General features: G+C 45.3%; 3 protein-coding genes across 7 annotated transcripts in view; all 3 read right to left on the bottom strand.

Annotated features, from left to right (window-relative positions):
* LOC310837726 (uncharacterized protein) overlaps positions 1-9,399 on the bottom strand; it is a 196,905-nt gene extending 187,506 nt beyond the window's left edge. For 2 of the 3 annotated variants that reach the window (XM_083724750.1, XM_083724751.1), the window contains exon 1: positions 9,326-9,369. In XM_083724750.1, the coding sequence (XP_083580876.1) occupies positions 9,326-9,362 (37 nt within the window). In that variant the 5' untranslated portion in view covers positions 9,363-9,369. Of the gene's footprint in view, positions 1-698; positions 1,175-1,314; positions 4,774-9,325 lie in introns of those variants that run through there. The other variant, XR_014560604.1, reaches the window with a different exon arrangement.
* A 396-nt stretch (positions 9,400-9,795) lies between these two features.
* On the bottom strand, positions 9,796-20,467 carry LOC310838054 (zinc finger protein 24-like). 3 transcript variants are annotated; one of them, XR_014560659.1, is made up of 2 exons: positions 19,717-20,467; positions 9,796-10,075 (listed from the first exon to the last, which is right to left on the bottom strand). XR_014560659.1 is itself a non-coding variant. In XM_083725442.1 (2 exons), exons 1-2 carry the CDS (start codon positions 11,792-11,794, stop codon positions 10,070-10,072), a joined length of 321 nt encoding a protein of 106 aa, XP_083581568.1. In that variant the 5' UTR covers positions 11,795-11,902; the 3' UTR covers positions 9,796-10,069. The 3 variants fall into 3 exon arrangements, 2 of the variants coding, with proteins under 2 accessions (XP_083581568.1, XP_083581567.1); XM_083725442.1 differs by lacking the exon at positions 19,717-20,467 and adding an exon at positions 11,480-11,902; XM_083725441.1 differs by lacking the exons at positions 9,796-10,075; positions 19,717-20,467 and adding exons at positions 10,782-10,975; positions 11,480-11,907.
* On the bottom strand, positions 19,403-21,171 carry LOC310838072 (zinc finger protein 24-like). The gene is made up of 2 exons (XM_083725466.1): positions 20,450-21,171; positions 19,403-19,659 (listed from the first exon to the last, which is right to left on the bottom strand). Exons 1-2 carry the CDS (start codon positions 20,762-20,764, stop codon positions 19,591-19,593), a joined length of 384 nt encoding a protein of 127 aa, XP_083581592.1. The 5' UTR covers positions 20,765-21,171; the 3' UTR covers positions 19,403-19,590.
* Positions 21,172-21,527: the final 356 nt, after the last annotated feature.

Below are 21,527 nucleotides of genomic sequence, written 5' to 3'. Positions count from 1 at the left end.
TGTGAAGAAAGGTCCCAACTTTGATAGAAGCTCTCTGGTTTGTATCCAACCAAGGCTACATTCACACCATATCTCCAATTTACTATGATGCGGCTTTATACAGGCAAGGCTTCCCCCAAATAATTCTGGGAGGTGCCATTTATTAAGGGTGCTGAGAGTTCTTAGGAGACCCCCTGTTCCCCTCACAGAGCTACAATTCTCACGAGTGTTTTAACATGCCAGCTCCCATAATTCTGAGAGGGAAGCCATAATGGTTTAACGTGGCACCATAATGCATCAAATGAATGGTGTGAATTGTAGAGTTGGAAGGGATCCCGAGGGTCATCTAGCCCAACCCCCTGCAATGCAGGGATCTCAACTAGAGCATCCATCACAGATGGCCACCCAACCTCTGCTTAAAAACCTCCAAGGAAGCAGAGTCCACAACCTCCTGAGACTTTTCCACTGTTCCAACAGTCAGAAAGTTCTTCCTGATGTTTAGTCAAAATCTCCTTTATTGGAGGTTGAAGCCGTGGGTTCAAGTCCTACGCTACAGAGCAGGACAAAACAAGCTTGCTCCCTATTCTATGTAACAGCCTGTGGCGATCACACAGGGTCCCCGGACGTTTAACTGTATATTGATCCCTGTGCCACCACTGTGCTCGCTTCCCCGCTGCCACCAACCAGTTACTCTCTGGTAAAACACTGAGTCCAGACAGTTGTTAAAAAGTGAACAACAACAACAAAAAAGAAAGTTTATTTTTCAAACATTAACAAGTTTATGGTTTCTCAGATAATATTCCTGTCAGTATCTTAACTTTAGTTTCCTTACCGGCCTATACCTTCCTAATACCTCCTGACTGATTATCTCAACTGTTTGACTGACTCCTCTTAACGAATTCTCTCATTCTCTCACACCAGACTAGCCCAACCCACAGACTTATCTTCTCTGTCTCTTCTAAGTCCAGACTGTCTTCTCAACAACTCTAACTCTAACCCCTAAAAAACCCTCTGTGCTTAAACCTTATACACAGTTAACTCTGCCTCCTGGGTTCCTATTGGTTAGTCATTTTACAATTAGTTAACCCTTTTCCTATGAACCCAGTATGATGTCACACACAGAGGAGGGCAAACGCCACACAGCCCTTCAGATCTTTGAAGATGGCTATTGTATCTCCTCTCAATCTCCTCTTTTCTAGGCCAGTGTTTCCCAACCTTGTGCCTCCAGATGTTTTTGGCCTACAACTCCCATCATCCCTAGCTAGCAAGACCAGTGGTCAGGGATGATGGGAGTTGTAGGCCAAAAACATCTGGAGGCACAAGGTTGGGAAACACTGTTCTAGGCTAAACATACCCAGCTCCTTCGACCGTTCCTCATAAGGCTTGGCCTCAGAGTAGACCCATTGCAAGTAATGAATCTACGTTAGTTAGGTCCACTGGCTGACTAGTGTTGGCTTCAACTATCCTTGCAGTCTCCATTTCTATGGGTTCTCTCCTCTGTGACTCCGTTGATGAGACGCAAGGTACTTACTAGCACTAAAGCTCTTTCCACACTCGAGGCATTTAAAGGGTTTCCCCCCTGTGTAGACAGTTTGATGTGAAATAAGGCTAGTACAAAAACAGAAGCTCTTTCTGCACTCTATGCATTTAAACGGCTTCTCTGTGTGGATTTTTGGGTGGGAACTGGGGTACTAGCTATTACTGGAGCTGTTTCCGCACGTGTGGATTCTCTAATGTGAATTGAGGTTGGGTTAGGGTGAATTCTCCGGTGTGAACGGAGGTTCGTGCTGTCGCTAAAGCTCTTTCCGGGCATTTGTACAGCTTCCCACCCATGTTAATCTTTTGATGCGATGAAAGGTTGTGTCTCCTACTAAACCTCTTCTTGCACTCAGGGCACTGATAGGGCTTCTCTCCCGTGTGGATTCTCTGATGAAGAGTAAGGTATTCATAAGCGCTGAAGCTCTTCCCACACTCCAGGCATTTATACAGATTCTCCCCGGTGTGGATCCTGCGATGGGAAGTGAGGCTGGTGCTCCGACTGAAGCAATCCAGACATTTAAACAGTTTCTCCCCTGTGTGGATTCTCAGGTGCCTTTCGAGGGTTGATCTGTCACTGAAGCTCCTACTACTGTCTGAACATTTAAAGGATTTCTCCCGTGTGGATTCTCCGATGAGCAGCGAGGCTCGATTTTGAACCAAAGATTTCCCCATACACTAAGCACAGAGTCCTCTCCTTTCCTCCATCCATGTTTTCTTGGATTTCCAAAATGTCACTGCCTTCAGAGGCAGGGGATTTATTCTTCCTCATCTCATTTCCTTCCGTACGTGTGATTTGGCCTCCCCTCTCTTTGCAACTGGTTAATTCCAAGGCACCTCCATGTGACTCTCCTTCGTTCTCACTCTCCCAACATTCACCAGGAAGAAAGAGACACAATTATTTGGTAAGGCCCCCAAAGAGAAAAGGAGCATGAAATCAAGGAAGAAATGCAATCGACTGCTGTTGTGAGGGACATGATAGAAGAGGGGGAGAACAGAGACACAGGAAGCAACTGACATTGGGGGAAGGGTTATACAGTGGTACCTTGGGTTACAGACGCTTCAGGTTACAGACCCAGAAATAGTACCTGAGGCTAAGAACTTTGCTCCAGGATGAGAACAGAAATTGTGCGGCAGCAGCGTGGCTTTCCTGTGGCCTTCAAGAGCAAACCCAGGCTTAAGGATCTGCTTGCCTTCTTCTCTGGTGGAGAATGGGCAACCTTTGGCAAAAGAAGTGGCAGAGCAGGAAACAGACACATTGGGGTCTGAGCAGGCTCTCTGCCAGTGGCGAACAATGGCTTGGGCAAGCCTTATAGTCAATGACACACATAGGGGGGAGTAGGGCTGGGGGACACCAGTGGGCAGCTTCTGACAAGGCAACACAGACAGTGGCATGAGCCTGAACAGCAGCAGATCCCATGGCTGCAAGGAAGCAGAAACACACAAGCTCAGCAAGGCAGGGGGAGAGACGTCATCAGAGGAAGAGGCCGTTTGCCCCCTGAACTCCTCTCTTATCGGAGCCAAGATAGATGCCATCTACAATTGAATCAGCAAAGTTCACGTCCGTATCCTCACCTTTCACTAGAGGAAGATTCCCACACTTGGGTCTCCGGTTCTTTCTGGACTACAACTCCCATCACCCCCAGCTAGCAGTATTAAGGGATGATGGAAATCGTAGTCCAAAAAAACAGCTAGAGGCCCAAGTTTGGGAAAGCTTGAACTAGGGTATCTAGGGCAATTGTTTTCCTAACACAGGCATTTTTAACAATTCTGGATGCTCTTCTGCAAAAATATATCTAAAAAACTGCATTAAAACAGAATCTGATTTTTTAGCATTGCGTGCTGGATAAGGTTGATTTCTTTTTGCAGTCTAGGGTACAGCAGCTCTCTGCCCAGGAATTCCCAAGAATGGCTTCTGCCTTGTCACAGGAAGTGCAAGCATTTTAGTGAATGACAAACATGGGGGGAATAGAACACAATCATTGTTTTACTTTCTGTAGGAGTTATTTGATATGAATAAAGATCTTCCCACACTCCAGCCCTTTCTAAGATATTTCCCTTGTATGAGTTTTTACTGTTTAGGAAGGGAGCCCCTGTCACTGAAGTTCTTTCCATACGCCAAACATTTCTAAGATTTCCTTCCTGTATGATTTCTTTGGTGTCTATTAAGGCCGCTACTCTGACTGAAGCTCTTTCCACACTCTGAACATGTATATGGTTTCTCTCCTGTATGACTTCTTTGGTGTCTAGTAAGGTGACTCCTGTTCCTGAAGCTCTTTCCACACTCGGAACATTTATATGGTCTGTCCCCTGTATGAGTTCTTTGATGCAACATAAGGGACCTACTGCAAATGAAGCTTTTTCCACACTCAGAACATGTATACGGTTTCTCTCCTGTATGAGTTCTTTGATGCAACGTAAGGGAGCTACCACGACTGAAACTCTTCCCACACTCCAAACATTTATACGGTTTCTCTCCTGTGTGCACTCTTCGATGCAAGGTAAGGGTGCCATTCTGACTGAAGCTCTTTCCACACTCCAAACATGTATATTGTTTCTCCCCTATATGAATTTTTTGATGCAAGGAAAGGGAGTAGATGCGACTGAAGCTGTTGCCACATTCCAAACATTTATAAGGTTTGCTGCCTCGATGAGTTTGTTGATGTCCAGTAAGCGCACTGCTGTGACTAAAGCTCTTGCCACACTCAGAACATGTATACGGTTTCTCCCCTGTATGAATGTGTTGATGCAAGGTAAGGTCACTACTTTGAGTGAAGCTCTTTCCACACTCTGAGCATGTATACGGTTTCTCCCCTGTATGAGATCTTAGATGGAAGGTAAGGCCACTACTTTGAGTGAAGCTCTTTCCACACTCTGAGCATGTATACGGTTTCTCTCCTGTATGAATTCGCTGATGGGAGATAAGGGAGCTACTCTGACTGAAGCTCTTTCCACACTCCAAACATTTATACGGTTTCTCTCCTGTGTGTACTCTTTGTTGATGTGAGGTTAGAGCTGACCGACTACCCAATCTCTTTCCACACACTCTGCATTCATGCTTTTTCTCCTCTCTGGGAATTTGGTTTTCACCACCCTGAGACGTACAAGAGTCACCCTCCGGCTTCTGCTTTTGTCTCCCCTCTCGCCTGCTGCCTCCATCTTGAACCCTCAGATTCCTTTGCTCCTCCTCCTCCTCTTTGGATCCTTTTGATGACACTTCTGATTGTTCCCCTTCTGCCAGCATCCCTTCAACATTTCCTGATGGAATAAAAAGGAAAACTGATGAAATGCTAAAAGAGCGTCTTCAGCCCAATCAGTCAGGACACAGAGATCCAGGTCCCAGGGCCTTGTGGCAGTTCCCTCACTGTGAGAAGGGAAGTAAACAAGGCGGAGGGCCTTCTTGGCAGTGATGCCCACCCTGTGGAACAAATAAATAACTATACAAGTTTTAGAAGACATCTGAAGGCAGCCTTGTACAGGGAAGTATTTAATGTTTAATATTTTATTATGCTTTTATATTTGTTTGAAGCCAGCTAAGTCAGATCCGTGGGGTACAAATAATTAAAGTATGAATGTTAGTATTATTATTTATTGAGTTTATATACTGCCCTATACCCAGAGGTGTTAGCATGATTCACAGAAAAGATCACAGAATAAAAACATTTTTGCATGGCGCCTAAAGGTGTATAATGAAGGTGCTAGGTGAACTTTCCTGGGGAGAGCTTTCCACAGACGGGGACTCAGTGCAGAAAAGGCCCTGTTATTGTGTTGCTACCCTCCAGACCACTTGAGGAGGAGGCCCACGAAAGAGAGCCTGAGGGTCCAGGTAGGTTCATACGGAAAAAAGCAGCCCTTGAAGTATTGTGGTCCTGAGCCATTAAAGGCTTATTATTATTATTATTTTTTAAAAGATATTTATTAAGATTTTATGTAATAAAACAAGTATCACAATCAAACAAAACAAAAGAGAAAAACAACAAAGAACAACACAGTCCAGCAAGACCAAAAAGCACAATACAAAACATAAGAAAAAGAAAATAAGAAAAAACAGAAAACAAAGAAAATCTACTTTTTTGCTTATTATCTTTATAACCCTCTTTCCTGACTTCCTCACATCTCCCTTTTCTGTGTTCCCCTTTACCCAATCAAATTCAGCAATTCCTTACCCTCTTTCAAATCTTATTCAATATTATACATTTCAACCTATTATGTCTTCGATTTTTCCTTTTAAATCCATTTTTACATGTTCTTTATAACTTAATCCCTTATATCATTTTGTTTAATTTCGACATAATATTACTCTGGTCTTTTCACCCTTTTCTTTTAAAACATTTTTGCATATTCCTTTTAGCTATGTCACTGATGCCATATTACATTAAAGGCTTTATAGGTCAAAACCAGCACTTTGAATCGAGCCCGGAAACTATTTGGTAGCCAGTGCAGTCAGACCAGGATGGGGGTAATATGCTCAAACCGTCTTACTCCAGTTACAGATAGGTAGCCGTGTTGGTCTGCCATAGTCAAAACAAAAAATTCCTTCCAGTAGCACCTTAAAGACCAACTAAGTTAGTTCTAGGTATGAGCTTTCGTGTGTGTATGCACACGAAAGCTCATACCTAGAACTAACTTAGTTGGTCTTTAAGGTGCTACTGGAAGGAATTTTTTGTTTCGTCTTACTCCAGTGAGCAACCTAGCCGCTGAATTCTGCACTAGCTGAAGTTTCCACACTGTCTTCAGAGGCAGCCCTACGTATAACGTGTATCTATATCTAACCTTGAAGTTACCGGAACATGGACAACAGTAGATTGGCTATCCCTGTCCAGATAGGGGTGTAACTGGGCCACGTATAATGTGTATCTAAATCTAACCTTGAAGTTACCAGAGCATAGACAACGGTAGTTAGACTATCCCTGGGCCCAAGGGCGTACGTGGGCCACCAGACAAAGCTGATGGAAGGCACTCCAGGCCATCTGAGCCTCGAGCGACAGCAAAGGATCCAGGAGGACCCCAAGCTACAAACCTGTTCTTTCAGAGGACGTGTAACCCTATCAAGAGCAGGCAAGCTTCCAGGCATCTGGTCTAGGGAACCAGCCACTAACAGCACCTCACTCTTATCTGGATTGAGCTTCAATTTGTTGGCTCTCATCCAGTCCATTACCCAGGCAAGACACTGGTCCAGCACTTCCACTGCCTCACCAGCAGATAGGAAGGAGAAATAGAGCTGAGTGTCATCAGCATATTGCTGGCAACGTACTCCAAACCTCCAGATCACCCCACCCAGCAGTTTTATATAGATGTTAAACAACATGGGGGATTGGATTGAGTCCTGTGGAACCCCACATTGAAGTTTCCATGGAGCTGAAAAGCATTCCCCAAGTAACACCCTCTGGGAACGACCATCCAAGTAGGACTGGAAGCACCACAAAGCCAGTTCAGAGAGCTGTTCCAGAAGGATACTATGGCCGATAGTATTGAAAGCCACTGAGAGGTCAAGAAGAATTAACAGGGACATGTTTCCCTTGTTTCTCTCATGACAAAAATCAACATGGTTGTACAGGGCAACCAAAGTAGTTTCTGTGCCAAAACCAGGCCAAAACCTGATTGAAATGGATTCAGAAAATCATTTTTTTCCAAAAGCACCTGGATCTGGGCTGTGACTACTCGCTCCAGAACCTTGCCCAGGAAAGGTTAATTAGCAACTGGCCGGTAGTTAGTGTGGGAATGTTCAGGGGTGCAGGAGAGGATATATTGACTAATAACATCCTTATCCAACTTGTGCTAACAAGTTCCCAAAATATCAGCAGAGTTTATGACATTCCCCTTTTAGTTCGCAACGGTAACGCTTGCACAGGTTCGCTAGAACCTCTATAATAATTACTCTGGTAATTTCCCCTTTTGTTCCCTCTTAAAATACAAGACACAACACAGTCTTTATAAAAGAGTTTACTCACGTTCTGTTCACAATATGATCCCAGAAGGCATGTTGCTTTAAAAAGGTTACATACACTTAGAATCTATCTTATAGGAAGATAGTACTGTCCTCTCTTGGCTGAGAGCCAAGAGGGCATCCTTAGATGTTTCCTCATCAAAGGAAGATGGCAGAGAGAGAGAGATGGCGGCCTGCCCTGTGCTTTTATCATTTACCTGCACAGGTGAGGCCACACCCACCTCTGGTCACATGCGGAGGAAGTCCGTCCCCAGGAAGTTTACCTGCTTGCTAGACAGACATCCCTCCCCATGTTCTAACATGTACACTCAAGGAATGTTGTCATTGACTGCTCCTGTGTTTACATCCCCCAGTTAGTTAGGATTCAGGAATTCAGGGAATGCTTCTTAAGGAATGGTTTTACCACTGCCTCCTTCAAACACGCAGGGACCACCTCCTCTTGTAAAGAGGCACTGATCATCTCCTTGGTCCTGCCAGCTATTCCCTCCCTGCTGGATTTTATCAGCCAAGAGGGGAAAGGGTCTAGAATCACTCTGACTGATCCAAGAACCGTGTCCATATCTTTGAGCCTTACCAACTGAAAAAACTCATCCAACACAACAGGACTAGAATGTGCTCTGGACACCCCATGAGACTCATCTGCTGTAACAGCAGAGTCAAGGTCTTGGTGGATACAAGCAATTTGATCGCCAAAAATGTGTTGCAAACAAGTCACAGCCAGCTACTGCTGGTTCTACTCCTCCTTTGGGCCAGCCTGTAAAAGGCCCTGTACAAACTGGAAAATCTCTGCCAGACGACATGTTGAGGATGCAATGGAGGCAGAAAACTATGCTTTCTTTGCTGCCTTCACTGCCACTAGGTAGGCTTGATAATGAGCCCTTACCAGTGTTTGGTTGCTTAATTAGGATCTTTCATCCACTTATGCTCAGTCTCCCAGCTTGGAGTGTACCAGGGGGCCAATTGGGCTCCACAAAGTGGGCGGGGACCCTCTGGGGTATTCATATTATTAGTAGTAGTATTACCAGTAGTATTATCATTATTAGCCTGTCTGTATAAAGCCTCAGCCACACTTTTAAGTGGACTTGAAATTGCTTGCTTCTCCTTTTTTTTAAAAACCTCTTCTGCCCCGAACTGCTCTTGCAGAAACTGCTTACTTAATTGAAACAAAAATATATATAATGTGTGTGTTGGGGGGGGGGGTATTGGCTTGTTTTTGTTTATGTTTTGATAATGTACTTTGACTTCTTATATTGTAATTTTATCCTGTGAACGGCCCTGAGGCCTGTGGGTATTGTGAGGTATATAAATTTAATAAGTAATAGTAAAATCAGGCTGGATAAAAATGATTGCAAGTTCCAGGGGGAGCCTCTGCAGAAGGTTTTCCAATGCTTAAGGGTTTGCCTTGACCCCAAGCCCTATGGGGAGCCCAAGGAAGGTCCCCCACCTGCCAGAGCTGGCCTGCTGGGAGGAGAAAGATCTGCCCTTCTATTGGGAAAAGATGTCCTACTCCCATACAAAGGGGGAAACACCTATAAATGAATCATTTTAGCTGAATTATATACAGAATGCATTAATTATGGCAAATGTAAATATTATGGGAAATACCCTTTGCAAAAGCGTGGGCATTAGGAGAAATCTACACCAAAATGCTGACTAACTTTCAAGAGGTTGAAATAATTTAAAATAAAATTATTTAAAATTAACACTATTTAAAATGAATAACATGTGGAAATCTGGGTAAATTGACGACTAGAAAAAGGAGACAGAGGAAAAGAACTTACATTGAAACGGTTTGCCTAATGGGGTTCTTTTTCATCCCTCCCCACTCTCCCTCCCCTGATAATACATAATAATAAGACGCACCTCCAGCGCCTCCGCGAGAAAGTACGGCCGCCGCCATGACCAGCAACTGCGCACCAAAGCGAGACAGGAAGCGGAAGCTCCTATTCTCCCGGCAACCTTTTTTCCTCCGCTCTAGGAATCTCAGCTCTGTCGCCGCTGCTCTTAACCGTTTCGGAGCCGAGCGGCAGGAGCCTCTGGGCTTCTCCGGGCAAAGAGCGAGGAGCGGCGCTGGTCTCGCCTCCGGAAAGCCCCGCTGGATCAGCTGCACGGAAGCCCCCAAAACGTTTTCTAAACTATTTATTATTATAATTATTTTCAATTTTCAAATTAACAACGTTTTTTCTTTTGGTACATACATATCCAATACAAATTTGCAATAATTGCCTCCCCCCCCTTTCCATTCCCCCCCTTTTATTCTCCTTGCATTACAATATATTACAATTACTATATATTTCCTCAATTAATTTCAACCTATTTTCTCCCTACTAATTCTATTCTTAGTTCATAAATGTTACATCAAACCTGCGAATGTTTTGACTTTTTACAGTGTTCTCTAAAATAGTTTATAAAGTTTTCCCATTCTTGATTGAATTTTTTCTCATCTGCTCGGTAGGTTTAGCCGTTTCGACATAGTCGACCATCTTAGTTATCTATTCTTCTTTCCTTGGGACCTTTTCTTCTTTCCACATCTGGGCTAGTAGCATCTGGCCGCTGTAGTCGCATAAATAAACAGTCTCTTTTGCTTCCTTGGCATTTTTTCTCCTATTACACCTAGTAAAAAAGCCTCTGGTTTTTTTAACATATGTAATTTTAAGAATTTTAAAAAGTTCATTGTATATCATTTCCCAGAAGCCCTTTACTTTTTTACACGTCCACCACATAGGGAAAAAATTACCTTCCTTATCCTTACATTTCCAGTATAAATTAGAGGTATCTTTATACATTTTAGCAAGCTTTACTGGAGTGAAATACCATCGGTACATCATCTTCATAGAATTTTCTTTTAATGAACTACATGCTGTGAATTTTAAAATCTCTTTCCACAGTTTTTCCCATGATTCAACCAGTATATTATAACCTGTATCTTTTGCCCAATGTTTCATTACAGGTGAAACTCGAAAGATTAGAATATCATGGAAAAGTTCGCTTATTTCTGTAATTCAACTTAAAAGGTGAAACTAAGATATGAGATAGAATCATGACATGCAAAGCGAGATACGTCAAGCCTTTATTTGTTATAATTGTGATGCTCATGGCATAAGGAATCCAAAACGGAGGTGTTCAGGAGCCAAGGTTTGACTATTTGCATACTATTTTTATATTATTATAAACATTAAGAACTGCTTGATCAAGTCAGTGTCCGTTCTAGGGCAGCATCCTGTTCTCACAGTGGCCAACCAGAGGGAACCAGAGGGCAGGATCCGAGCAGAAGAGCCCTCTCCTCTCCTGCAACTGGTATTCAGAAGCATTGCTGCCTCTGAGGACTGTGGGTGAAGAAAATATTGTGCATAGAATCATAGAGTGGAAGGGCCCTGTGGGTCATCTAGTCCAACCCGCTGCAATGCAGGAATCCATGATGATGTTGGCATCCGTCTGTCTCGGGAGACCATGGAGGAGTGTCCCTTTGGGGGTGAGGTCAAGATGTTGGGAGAGTTGCAGCGCCTTCTCTGGCTGTAGAGACCAATATGGGGGACATGTTTATTCTATTACCTATGGGTCCGTTTCACTCAAATATGGGGGAGGGGGAATCAACTCAGCAGGGGGGGAGAGAGAGAACATCCCTGGAGGGGGTGGGCACAGTGTAGGGAAATAATGCATATACAGGAAAAATAGAAAAATGTGAAGGGGTGCTGAAATTGCGCTCAAATAATATCGAGGGCACAGGTGAAAGGCAAAGCAAGTTTCTAGCCCTCTTGCTTCGGAATGAAGAGCTGTTTAAATAGGAACCAAGGAAGGTGCCTAGTCCAGAACCAGACCATTGGACCATCTAGCTCAGTGCTGTCTGCACAGACTGGAAGCATCTCTCCAGGTTTCAGGAAGGGATGATTTCCTAGCCCTGCCGGAAGATGTCGGGAATCGAACCCGGAACCTTCTGCACCCTTTTAAGAGACACCACACTCAGAATTCACCAGCCACCATGGATCTCTGGGAGTTACCAGGATGAAACTGTCTCACCTGCTGCTGCTGCTCCTCTGCCTGGCTCAGGAGGAAACCTTCGGCCAGGGCCACCGCCTGGGAACTGGTCTCCACTCCCTGATCCTTCACCCAATTTTCCATCTCCGGGGGGAGGACAGCCAGGAATTGCTCCAGGACCACCAGATCCAGGATCTGAGCCTCGGTGTGTCGCTCTGGCTCCAGCCACTCCCTGCCAAGTTGGTGGAATCGGCTGCAAACTTCTCGGGGTCCCTGGGCCTCCTGGTAGCGGGAATGCCTGAATCTCTGGCGCTGAGCATGTGGGCTGAGGGCGTCCCCATCCAGGAGGGTCTTCATAGCTCTTCCCAGGATCTCCCAAGTGGGGCAGTTTGGGGATTTGGACAGCAGCCTCCAATATGGCTGAAGGATTGTCTCCTGCAGCCTCTTTTCCTATTCTTTCCAGGTTCTGCTTCAAGGCAAAGGCTGGCCAAGGGAGCGTGGACCACAAGGGGCCTCAGCCTCTGGGTTGCAGCAGGATCCGGCCCCAGCCGCCCTGCTTGCTTCCTTCCATGCATCCAACCTCTGCAGCCTCTCTTCTGCAAATGGACCAAGCACAAGGCAGGAGGGGGGGAGGGGCGCTTGCAATGGAGGACCAAGCTGCTCCTCCAGTTTCCTGCCCCTCTAGGAATCCTACACTTGATCTTTAACCCTTGGAAGACCAAGGCAGCTGAGGTGGAAGAAAATCTCTCCCTTTGGGGAACTCTGATCTCTATTTTGACAAGGATGGGACATCTTCGGCAGTGGTGAGAGGCAGTGTGGTGTAGTGGTTACAGTGCTCGACTATGGCCTTGGGAGACCAGGGATCGAATTCCCCACCGGGTGGCCATGGGGCAAGTCACTGCCTCCCAGCGTAACCTACCTCACAGGGTTGTTGTAGGGGATTAAAGGAGGAGAGGAAGAACCATGTATTATATGCTACGTTCAGCTCCTTGGAGAAAAAGGCAGGATATCGAATCTAAGAATGGGAAAAAGTTGGAATGGTCATCTAGCCCAACCCCATACACACACACACCAGATTTGTGCGGGTTGTTTTGGTTTTTATTTTGTATTTTGTGGTTTGCATCTTGATTTTATTCTGAGACCCCAAGGTATAGGACAGTATATAAATAATAATAATAATAATAATAAGGCATTGGGACGATTTTATGGAACCAAGAAGGTGGGAGCCAGAAAGTCTGGGAGCCACTGTGTTAAAAGGGGAGGGGGTCACTGATTGCATTTCAATTTCCCTGCGTTATTTATGTTCCCACCTTGTGAATGGGCTGGGCAAAGGGGGATGTGTGTGTGTGTGTGTGTATGGGCCGCTTCCAAACAATGATAAGAGTTGGAAGGGACCCCAAAGGTCCTCTAGTCCAACCCCCTGCAATAGAGGAATCTCAGCTAAAGCATCCCTGACAGGTGGCCATCCAACCTCTGCTTGAAAACCTCCAAGGAAGGGGAGACCATTCACTGTCAAACACAGATTCCTGTAAGCAATCACATTGTGATGGAACTGTACCTGAGCCAGGTGGCACTAATAGTGAGGAAAGGATCTGTAACCCCCAATACCTTTGGGGAAAGCCTGCAGAGAGGAAGGAAAAGCATAATTTCCTCTCTCACTGCATTTAACCCTCAGAGGACCAAAATCTGCCTGGGGAATCCCAAAACTGAATTTATCCGCTTTTCCCTGAGATTAATGTTAAATAAGTTGGAGTTCTTGTTATTAAATATACCAAGAGAAAAGCACACGAAGAACTCAGGCCAATGTAAGTTTCAGTAGTGGGAGTCGTCCCTATTAGCAAATCAATAGTCAATTGTGACAAAAACTAATCCATTCAAAAGTAGGATTATAAACTCAAATAGAGATTACAAACTCAAACTCATAAGGACATGTGTAACACAAAAATTCGTTACAGAAATAGAGATAAGAGTTTATGAGTAGAGATAAGTACATGTTCATCCATAGTCAGATTTGACGTGGAGGTCTTAGTTTCAATCATTAAACAGAAGTCAGAAGTCAATTATGGATCGGAAACCAGGACAGGGCCCTGTTTCGATGTACAGTGGTGCCCCGCAAGACGAACGCCTCGCAAGACGGAAAACCCGCTAGACGAAAGGGTTTTCCGTTTTGGAGGCGCTTCGCAAAATGAATTTCCCTATGGGCTTGCTTCGCAAGATGAAAATGTCTTGCGAGTTCCTGCGGGTTTTTCCCCCTTTTCCTAAGCTGCTAAGCCGCTTATCAGCTGATCCGCTAAAAGCCGCTAAACCGCTAATAGCGCTAATCCGCTAAGCTGTCAATGGGCTTGCTTCGCAAGACGAAAAAACCGCTATACGAAGAGCCTCACGGAACGGATTAATTTTGTCTTGCGAGGCACCACTGTATTCACCTTCATCAGCTGGTACAAAGCAGCTTCTTGGGTTCCTCCAGTGTCGTTTTCGCAATTGAAATCATTCCCCTGGGGAGAAAGACAATACAGGGACCTTCCATTTACCCTCTGGTGGGCGGTAGCAGCTGAATGGGGGGGGGGGCAACTTGAACTTTTGTCTCAGTTCAGTGGCCCACAACAAGAAATCTTGAGCATTGTCTCTTAATTCCCTGAGAAGTATTAGACAGGCTGACATACAGCTCTTCCCGGAGATTAAGCGCCTGTTGAGAACGGTGGGACTGACTCCTGAGAAAACCTGCACTGAAGCGAGTTGTAAATGGATTCTTAGGAACTGCACACTTGTTTTGGCTATTTCATCTTTTTGTTCCCTAAAATTTACATGCAGCTTTACTATACATATATGTTTGGGATTTTTTAAATCCATGGTTCAGGAAAAATAAAACAATGGCATTATCAGTAAAAACACACACCCTAAAATGACTATTTTATTGTTAAAAATAACGAAATAAACAATAAAACCTGGATTAAAACACAGCGAAAGCGACTGCCTCGTATCAATAGGCAGTGAGTTGGTTGCAGTGAATTGGGTGCAAATATTCTTCAATTTTTTGACTGCCCTGTTTGGTACAACGCATTTCCAAAATTAATTTCCTAGCGAGTCGCATGTGCACAAAGAAACAGATCCCCACAACGAACCAAGGTTTCCTGGCTTAGATCCTGGGGTTCCTGTGGACGTCAGTAGCAAACCCGGCCTTAAGGATTTGCTTGCCTTCTTCTCTGGTGAAGAATGGGCAACCTTTGGCACAAGAAGTGGCAGAGCAGGAAACAAGACACATTGGGGTCTGGGCAGGCTCTCTGCCAGTGGCGAACAATGGCTAGTGCAAGCCTTATAGTGAATGACACACATAGGGGGGAGTATGGCTGGGGGACACCAGTGGGCAGCTTCTGACAAGGCAACACAGACAGTGGCATGAGCCTGAACAGCAGCAGATCCCATGGCTGCAAGGAAGCAGAAACACACAAGTTCAGCAAGGCAGGGGGAGAGACGTCATCAGAGGAAGAGGCCGTTTGCCCCCTGAACTCCTCTCTTATCAGAGCTATGAAAGATGCCATCTACAATTGAATCAGCACAGCTCACGTCTGTATTCTCACCTTTCACTGGAACAGGATTCCCACACTTGTGTCTCTGGTTCTTTCTGGACAACAACTCCCATCACCCCCAGCTAGCAGCAGTAAGGGATGATGGGAATTGTAGTCCAGAAACAGCTAGAGACCCAAGTGCAGGAAAGCCTGGACTAGAGTATCTAGGGCAATTGTTTTCCAAACACAGGCATTCCTAACATTTCTGACTGATCTTCTGTGCAAATATATCGGGAAAAACTGCATTTAAAACTGAATTTTTTAGCATTGCGTGCTGGTTAAGGTTGATTTCTTTTTGGGGTCTGGGGTTCAGTAGCTCTATGCCCAGGAATTCCCAGGAAGGGCTTGTGCTTTTGTCATTGGAAGTACAAGCATTTTAGTGAATGACAGAAATATGGGGGAGGTGGACGACCAGAAAACGATTCATGGTTTACTCTCTCTAGGAGTTATTTGATATGATTAAAGACACTCCAACCCTTTCTAAGATACTTCCCTTGTATGTGTTCTTCACTGTTTAGGAAGGGAGCCCCTGTCACTGAAGTTCTTTCCATGTGCCAAACATTTTTAAGATTTCCTCCCTATATGACTTCTTTGGTGTCTAGTTAGGTGACTCCGGCGCCTGAAGCTATTTCCACACTCGGAGCATTTATATGGTTTGTCCCCTGTATGAGTTCTTTGATGCAACATAAGGGAGCTACTGCAAATGAAGCTTTTTCCACACTCCGAACATGTATACGGTTTCTCTCCCGTATGAGTTCGTTGATGCAATGTAAGGGAGCTACCACGACTGAAGCTCTTCCCACACTCCAAACATTTATACGGTTTCTCTCCTGTGTGCACTCTTTGATGCAAGGTAAGGGTGCCATTCTGAATGAAGCTCTTTCCACACTCCAAACATGTATATCGTTTCTCCCCTATATGAATTTTTTGATGCAAGGAAAGGGAGTCAATGCGGCTGAAGCTGTTGCCACATTCCGAACATTTATAAGGTTTGCTGCCTCGATGAGTTTGTTGATGTCTAGTAAGTGTAGTGCTGTGACTGAAGCTCTTTCCACACTCAGAACATGTATACGGTTTCTCCCCTGTATGAGATATTTGATGCAAGGTAAGGTCACTACTTTGAGTGAAGCTCTTTCCACACTCTGAGCATGTATACGGTTTCTCCCCTGTATGAGATCTTAGATGGAAGGTAAGGCCACTACTTTGAGTGAAGCTCTTTCCACACTCGGAACATGTATAAGGTTTGTCTCCTGTATGAGTTCGTTGGTGCAATATAAGGGTACCACTCCGACTGAATCTCTTTCCACACTCGGAACATGTATACGGTTTCTCCCCTGTATGAGTTCGTTGATGTGAAGTAAGAGCTGAGCGATTACAAAATCTCTGTCCGCACAATGTACATTGATGCTTTTTCTCCTTTTTGTCAATTTGGTTTTCACCACCCTGAGACATACAAGAGTCACCCTCCGGCTTCTGCTTTCGTCTCCCCTCTCGCCTGCTGCCTCCATCTTGAACCCTCAGATCCCTTTGCTCTTTGGATCCTTTCGGTGACACTTCAGATTGTTCCCCTTCTGCCAGCATCCCTTCAACATCTCCTGATGGAATAAAAAGGCAAACTGATGAAATGCTAAAGGAGCGTCTTCACCCCAATCATTCAGTCAGGACACAGAGATCCAGGTTCCAAGGGCCTTGTGGCAGTTCCCTCACTGTGAGAAGGGAAGTTACAGGGAACGATGCGGAGGGCCTTCTTGGTAGTGGTGCCCACCCTGTGGAACGCCCTCCCGTCAGATATCAAATAAACAACTATACAAGTTTTAGAAGACATCTGAAGGCAACCTTGTATAGCGAAGTTTTTAATATTTGATGTTTTATAATGCTTTTAAATAATGAAAGTATTTGTTAGTATTATTATTTATTGAGTTTATATACCGCCCTATAACCAGAGGTCTCAGCGTGGTTCTCAGAAAAGATCACAACATATATAATCAGAATAAAAACAACAACCCAATAACACCCCTCACAAGAAAAGAGCCATATTTGAAAAAGGGTATAGAATGTCAAACATATCAACCAAAATTCTGGTTAAAAGGGAACTTTTTTGCCTGGCACCTAAAGATGTATAATGAAGGTGCCAGGTGAACTTCCCTGGGGAGAGCATTTCAAAGACAGGGAGCCACTGCAGAGAAGGCCCCGTTCTCATGTTGCCACCCTCCGGACCACTTGAGATCAGAATGTAGGTTCATACGTAAAGAAGCGGTCCTTCAAGTATTATGGTCCTGAGCCATTAAAGGCTTTATAGGTCAAAACAAGAACTTTGAATTGGGCCTGGAAACTAATTGGTAGCCATTGCAGTCAGACCAGGATGGGGGTAATATGCTCAAACCGCCTTGCTCTGGTGAGCAACCTGGCTACTGAATTCTGCACTAGCTGAAGTTTCCACACTGTCTTCAGAGGCAGCCCTATGTATAACATATATCTATATTTAACCTTGCAGTTGCCAGAGCATAGACAATGGTAGATTGGCTATCCCTGTCCAGATAGGGGTGTAGCTGGGCCACCAGCCAAAGCTGATGGAAGGCACTCCAGGCCATCTGAGCCTCGAGTGACAGCAAAGCTTCCAGGAGGACCCCCAAGCTACGAACCTGTTCTTTCAGAGGACGGGTAACCCTATCAAGAGCAGGCAAGCTTCCAACCATCTGTTCTAGGGAACCACCCACTAATAGCACCTCAGTCTTATCTGGATTGAGCTTCAGTTTCTTGGCTCTCATCCAGTCCATTACCCAGGCAAGACACTGGTCCAGCACTTCCACTGCCCCACCTGCAGATAGAAAGGAGAAGTACAGCTGAGTGTCATCAGCATACTGCTGGCAACGTACTCCAAACCTCTGGATAACCCCTCCCAGCGATTTCATGTAGATGTTAAACAACAAGGGGGATTGGATTGGGCCTTGCGCAACCCCACATTGAAGCTTCCATGGGGCTGAAATGCATTCCCTAAGTAACTCTCTCTGGGAACGACCATCCTAGTAGGACTGGAACCACCGCAAAGCAGGGCCACCCACCCCTAGTTCAGAGAGTCGCTCCAGAAAGATTCCATCCTGATTCAAGCACCTTGTCCGTATCCTCGAGCCTTACCAACTGAAAAAACTCATTCAACACAACAGGACTAGACTGTGCTCTGGACACCCCATGAGATTCATTTGCTGTAACAAGAGAGTCAAGGTTTTGGTAGATGCAAGCCATTTTATCTTCAAAATGCTTTGCAAAGAAGTCACAGCTAGCTCCTGCTGGTTCTACCACCCCCTTTGGCCCAAGGTGTAGAGGCCCCTGTACAACCCAGAAAAGCTCTGCCAGACGACATAATGAGGATGGAATGGAGGCAGAAAAATATGGTTTATTTACTGCCTTCACTGCCATTAGGTAGGCTTGATAATGAGCCCTTACCAGTGTTTAATGCACAGTATTTTAAGCAACTATTTTTTGTAATTTTTTTCCTGCTACATTTTATAGTAATTTATATTTCGTGTTAGCCACCCTGAGCTAGGTCCTGGCCAGGGAGGGCGGAGTATAAGTAAATAAATATTATTATTATTAATGCACAAGGTTTTGCCTTGAGCCCAAGCCCTATGGAGAGACGAAGGAAGGTTCCCCCACCTGCCCAAGTTGGCCTGCAGGGAGGAGAGGAGGAGAAAGATCTTCCCTTCCATTGGGAAAATATTTCCTACCCCTATTCAAAGGGGGAAAGACCTATAAATGCATTATTTTAGCAGAATGTACAGAAATGCATTAATAATGGGAACTGAAGATATTATAGGAAATACTAGAGAAAGGAGACGCAGAAAAAAAACTTACATTGAAACGGTTTACCTAATAGGGTTTTTTAAAACTCCTTCCCCAAAACTCCCTCCAGCAGCACCCGCATTATAATACATAATAATATGACGCACCTCCAGCGCCTCCGCGAGGAAGGACAGCCGCCGCCATGACCCGCATCTCCCGCCCCCCAAAAGCGGAACAGGAAGCGGAAGCTGCTATTCTGCCGGCAGCCTTTCCCCCTCCGCTCTAGGAATCTCAGCTCTGTCGCCGCTGCTCTTAACCGTGTCGGAGCCGAGCGGCAGGAGCCTCTGAGCTTCTCCGGGCAAAGAGCGAGGAGAGGCGCTGGTCTCGCCTCCGGAAAGCCCCGCTGGATCAGCTGCACGGGAGCCCCAAAACGTTTCTTAAACTATTTATTATAAAAAATATATATTTTATTTTCGAATTTCAAAATAACAACATTTTTACTTTTGGTATACAGAATACATATCCAATACAAATTTGCAATAGATGACTCCCCACCCCGGTTTCCACCCCCCCCCCCTGTTATTCTCCTTGCATATAATTATATTTCTCCCAATTAATTTCAACTTCTCCCCCCCCCCCATTCTATTCTTAGTTCATAAATGTTACATCAAACCTGCTAATGTTTTGCCTCTTTTACAGTGTTATTTAAACGTGTCTATTGAGTTTTCCCATTCTAGATTGATTTTTTTCTCATCTTGGTGCCTGATCTTCACGGAACGTTTAGCCATTTCGGCAGAGTCAGTCGTCTTAGTTATCCATTCTTCTTTCGTTGGGACCTTTCCTTCTTTCCACATCTGGGATAGTAGCATCTGGCCCCTGTAGTCGCATAAATAAACATTCTCTTTTGCTTCCTTATCAATTCTTCTATTACACCTAATAAGAAAGGCCTCTGATTTTTTAACAAACGTAATTTTAAACATTTTTTTAAGTTCCTTTTTTATAATTTCCCAGAAGCTCTTTACTTTTTTACATGTCCACGACATATGAAAATAGAAAAAAAGGACTTTCCATATCCTTACATTTCCAGCATAAATTAGAGGTATCTTTATACATTTTAGCAAGCTTACTGGAGTGAAATAGCATCGGTACATCATCTTCATAGAATTTTATTTTCATGAACTGCATGCTGTGAATTTTAAAATCTTTCCCCATGATTCAAGTGGTATATGTCTTTTGCCCAGTGAGATTGAATATTCCAGGCTGTGAGGTCTTTTCCTGCTTTGATAAATGACGCATCAGATCACTTAGAGATATGCTAGTACATACTGATTTCCAACACACATCTACACACCAGACCTTGACCACAGCTCCAGGAGGTTTTTTCAAATGCGGACATTGCACTGCTTGTAGATATGCATCACAAATGGAAGAATTTTCTAATAGTAGAGGCTTTAAGTTTACCATGTGTTGCCACATGTGCAAATGCAATTCCACACACCCACACCCGCTCCAGGTTTCAGGCAAGGACGATTTCCCAGCCCCTCCTGGAGATCGAGCCCAGAACCTTCTGCACCCAAGAGCCACTTTCGCCTTTTAAGAGACACCACACTCAGAATTCACCAGCCACCACGCATATCTGGGTGTTACCAGGATGAAACTGTCTCACCTGCTGCTGCTTCTCCTCTGCCCGGCTCAGGAGGAAACCTTCGGCCAGGGCCACCGCCTGGGAACTGGTCTCCGCTCCCTGATCCTTCACCCAGTTCTCCATCTCCGGGGGGAGGACAGCCAGGAATTGCTCCAGGACAACCAGGTCCAGGATCTGAGCCTCGGTGTGTCGCTCTGGCTCCAGCCACTCCCTGCCAAGTTGGTGGAGTCGGCTGCAAACTTCTCGGGGTCCCTGGGCCTCCTGGTAGCGGGAATGCCTGAATCTCTGGCGCTGAGCATGTGGGCTGAGGGCGTCCCCATCCAGGAGGGTCTTCATAGCTCTTCCCAGGATCTCCCAAGTGGGGCAGTTTGGGGATTTGGGCAGCAGCCTCCAATATGGCTGAAGGATTGTCCCCTGCAGCCTCTTTTCCTATTCTTTCCAGGTTCTGCTTCAAGGCAAAGGCTGGCCAAGTGAGTGTGGGCCACAAAGGAGCTGAGCCAGACGTGGGGGGACCTCAGTTCCTGCTATAAGCTGCTCTGGGCTGGAGCAGGATCTGGCCCCAGCCTCCCTGCCTGCTTCCTTCAATGCATCCTGTGAGATAGTGGGTGGACATATCAGATGACACAGAGGTTTCTGCAAGTAGCTCAGCAGGCCTGGTTTATAGGCAGCCAGCTGTCAACATTGTAACAACAACAACAGCATCCCAGGGTCTCCTGCCTAAAGTATCTGATGTGGGCCAGGGTGAGAACCTCAATACATAACACATCCAACCACTGCAGACTCTCTTGTGCAAAAGGACCATGCACAAGGCAGGAGGGGCGCTTGCCCTGGAGGACTAAGAGCTCCTCCAGTTTCCTGTCTCTCTAGGAATCCTGCACTTCATCTTTAACCCTTTGAAGACCAGGCAGCTGGGATTTTAAAAAATATCTCCCTTCTAGGAACTCTGATCTCTGATTTGACAATGTTGGGACTTCTTAGGCAGTGGTGAGAGGCAGTGTGGTGTAGTGGTTAAAGTGCTGGACTATGGCCTTGGGATACCAGGGATCGAATTCCCCACCGGGTGGCCATGGGGCCAGTCACTGCCTCTCAGCCTAGCCTA

The sequence above is a fragment of the Podarcis gaigeae genome, assembly GCF_964106915.1.
Source record: "Podarcis gaigeae genome assembly, chromosome: 2".
NCBI classification, from domain to species: domain Eukaryota; kingdom Metazoa; phylum Chordata; class Lepidosauria; order Squamata; family Lacertidae; genus Podarcis; species Podarcis gaigeae.
This window is presented reverse-complemented; position numbering and strand designations above follow the sequence as displayed.

Bases quoted from the DNA above. Each gene is read 5' to 3' on its own strand.
- LOC310838054 (XM_083725441.1), bottom strand. From the start codon at position 11,794: ATGAAGACCCTCCTGGATGGGGACGCCCTCAGCCCACATGCTCAGCGC. The intron at 10,976-11,479 runs GTGAGACAGTTT...TGGTCTCTACAG, and splicing joins CAGAGGAGCAGCAGCAGCAG to CCAGAGAAGGCGCTGCAACT.
- LOC310838072 (XM_083725466.1), bottom strand. From the start codon at position 20,764: ATGAAGACCCTCCTGGATGGGGACGCCCTCAGCCCACATGCTCAGCGC. The intron at 19,660-20,449 runs GTGAGACAGTTT...ATGCGACTACAG, and splicing joins CAGAGGAGAAGCAGCAGCAG to GGGCCAGATGCTACTATCCC.